The sequence below is a fragment of the Callospermophilus lateralis genome, chromosome 5 (assembly GCF_048772815.1).
Source record: "Callospermophilus lateralis isolate mCalLat2 chromosome 5, mCalLat2.hap1, whole genome shotgun sequence".
Taxonomy (NCBI): domain Eukaryota; kingdom Metazoa; phylum Chordata; class Mammalia; order Rodentia; family Sciuridae; genus Callospermophilus; species Callospermophilus lateralis.
Window position 1 is genome coordinate 9,528,443 of NC_135309.1, and position 3,025 is coordinate 9,531,467.

At 35.1% G+C, this 3,025-nt stretch overlaps 1 protein-coding gene across 1 annotated transcript; it reads left to right on the forward strand.

Annotated features, from left to right (window-relative positions):
• Positions 1–241: 241 nt before the first annotated feature.
• LOC143400251 (olfactory receptor 2L13-like) lies at positions 242–1,107 on the forward strand. Its single transcript, XM_076857549.1, has 2 exons — positions 242–696; positions 888–1,107. Exons 1-2 carry the CDS (start codon positions 242–244, stop codon positions 1,105–1,107), a joined length of 675 nt encoding a protein of 224 aa, XP_076713664.1.
• The last annotated feature ends 1,918 nt before the right edge of the window (positions 1,108–3,025 follow it).

A 3,025-nucleotide genomic window follows, 5' to 3' on the forward strand; every position in this document is an offset into this window, starting at 1 on the left:
AACATTTTGAAAAATTCAAAAATTGTAGTCAGGGAATCTTCTAATTACAAACTTACTTCTCTCAAATTTTATTTTTATTTTCATTTTTAAAAAGTTAAAGCAGTGCATTTTTATGGAGAAATGGAACCAAACATCAAATGATTTTACTTTGCTGGGGTTGTTTCCTCAAAACCAAACTGGCCTACTTCTCTTGCTCCTGATCATCTCTGTGTTTGTTCTCGCCTGTTTGGGGAACTCAAGGATGACTGCCCTCATCTTCTTGGACCCCCAGCTCCACACCCCCATGTACTTTCTCCGCAGCCAGCTCTCCCTCATGGACCTGATGTACATCTCCTCCACGGTCCCCAAAGTGGTGTACAACTTCCTCTCTGGCCAGAAAAGCATCTCCTTCCTGGGCTGTGGTGTGCAAAGCTTCTTCTTCCTGACCATGGCTGGTTCTGAAGGTTTAATCCTGGCCTATGACTGCTTTGTGGCCATCTGCCACCCTCTCCACTACCCCATCTGCATGAGTAAAAGGACTGGTGTGAAGATGATCATAGGAACTTGGATACTGGGCTCCATCAACTCCCTGGCACACACTGTCTATGCCCTTCATCTTCCTTACTGCAGGTCCAGGGTCATCAATCACTTCTACTGTGACATTCCAGCCATGTTGCCCCTACCCTGTGTGGACACCTGGGTCTATGAGTACATGGTGTTTGTGAGAACAGTTGTGTTTCTCCTTGTCCCTTTCCTTGGGATCACTGCCTCTTATGGATGGGTTCTTTTTGCTGTCTTCCACATGCGCTCAAAAGAGGGAAGAAAAACGCCTTCACCACATGCTCCACACATTTAACTGTGGTGATGTTTTACTATGCTCCTTTTGTCTGTATTTATCTCCATCCCAGGAGTCTCTGCTCCCCAGCAGAGGATAAGAACCTGGCTGTCTTCTACACCATCCTCACCCCCATGCTCAATCCCATCATCTACAGCCTGAGGAACAAGGAGGTCCTTGGGGGCCATAGGAAGAGTTTGTGGGATGTTCTCTCCCAGGAAGAAGTGAGCATGACTGTTCCTGCTTCTCTGCATCACTTCTTTTCATGCAAACTTCAGAGCAGTGCTGACTAATAGAAGGATAATGCAAGCCACCTGTGCAAATTACATTTTTTTTGAGAGAGAGAGAGAGAGAGAGAAAGAATTTTTTAATATTTATTTTTTTCATTTTCGGCAGACACAACATCTTTGTTTTTTATGTGGTGTTGAGGATTGAACCCGGGCCACATGCATACCAGGCAAGCATGCTACCACTTGAGCCACATCCCCAGCCTGTAAATTAAATTTTATAGTGACTCATTTAAAAGTAAAATTAATTTAAATAATATGTTGGTTATTATATAGATCCACAATCGTTATGGATATTTATGTTAGGAAATATTATAATTATTTATGTTATGTTAGCAATGTGGACATTAATTATACATTATTTATATTTTATATGTTACACCTATATTACTATAATATATATAACAATATTTATACTGATATTAGATTGTTATCATTTTGAAATATTTGAGATGATATTATGAATGTTCTTCTATAGTTTTTTTTAAAAATTCTAATTTGTCAAGGTTTTGTATGAATTTTGAGCTTATAGCACATAACAATGTCCACCCTATACTTGTCAAGTGTCCCAGAGAAACATGGGGCCTGAGTTTATAAAATCCCAGGGACATGAAACACTTTCATGGTAACACTGTCTTGTTATAATGTTTTTTAATGCAGTTTGTCAATATTTCATTAAAAAGTTTTACATCTGTATTTATCAAGTATATTGGCCCGAATTTTTCTTTCCTTGGTGTGACTTTGTTTGGTATCAGGGTGACATTGACTTTATAGAATTAATTTTGCAGTCTTCCCTTCCTTTCTCTTTCACAGAATAATTTGAGGAGAATTTAAAGGCCTGGTAGAACTTGGCTAAGAATTCATCTGTTCTGGATTTTTATTAGAAATCTTTTAATGGTTGCTTCTATTTCATTTATTTATATTTCTCTGATTAAGTTTTCTATATCCTCATAGAGTGATTTGGGTAGGTCAAATATCTCTAGGAATTTGCAAGTTTGTTTGAGATTTTCTAGCTTATTGGAATATAAAATTCAAAATAGTGTCTAATGATAGTCTGGTCTTTAGTAGTTTTTGTGGTGATATTTGTTTTCTTTTTTTATCTTTAATGTTGTTAATCTAGTTCTTTCTTTGGGTTTGTTTGACCAAACATTTATCAATCTCTTTACCTTTTTAAAGAAACACCTCTGTGTCTCATTGATTCTTTGTATTGTGTGTGTTAGTCTCAATTTAATTGATTTTGGCTAGAATTTTAGTTATTTCTTTTCTTCTACTGATTTTGATGCTACTTTCTTTGTTTTCTAGAAATCTGAGGTTTAATGTTAGATTATTTATTTGATGACTTTCTATTTTTTTCAAATGTAGGAACTCAGTACTGTTATCTTTCCTCTTATAACCACCTTTATACTGTCCCAGATATTTTTATATGTTGTATCTCTATTTTTGTTCCTATTTTTTTTATTTCTACCCTGATTTCTTCTGTGACCAATTCTTTAAAATGAAATGTATTATTCATACTTCAGATGTTAGAATGGTTGTTTTTTTCTCTGATGTTTAAATGGTATTCCGTTTTGATCTGCTAGAATGCAAGTAAATATCTAGTTTTTATTGTGTTTGCTAAGATACATTTTTTGCTCTAAAATATGATCTGTATGCACTGATAAGAAGTAAGTGAATTCAGTTGTCAGTGGATGAAATATTCTATAGGTGTCTGTTAGGTTCATTTGATTAATAGTTTTGTTGTTGTTTCTCTTCTTTTCTTTTTTTTCTTTTTCTTTTTTTTTTTTTTTTTTTTGGTTCTAAAGAATCTATGCTTAGATCACATCTGGATAACCTGTGTAGTTGGATGTGTTCAAATCACCAAATTATTACTTTTTTCAAAACTACTTGTCTCTTTATACTGAAAAGCATTTGTTTTATATAAGTA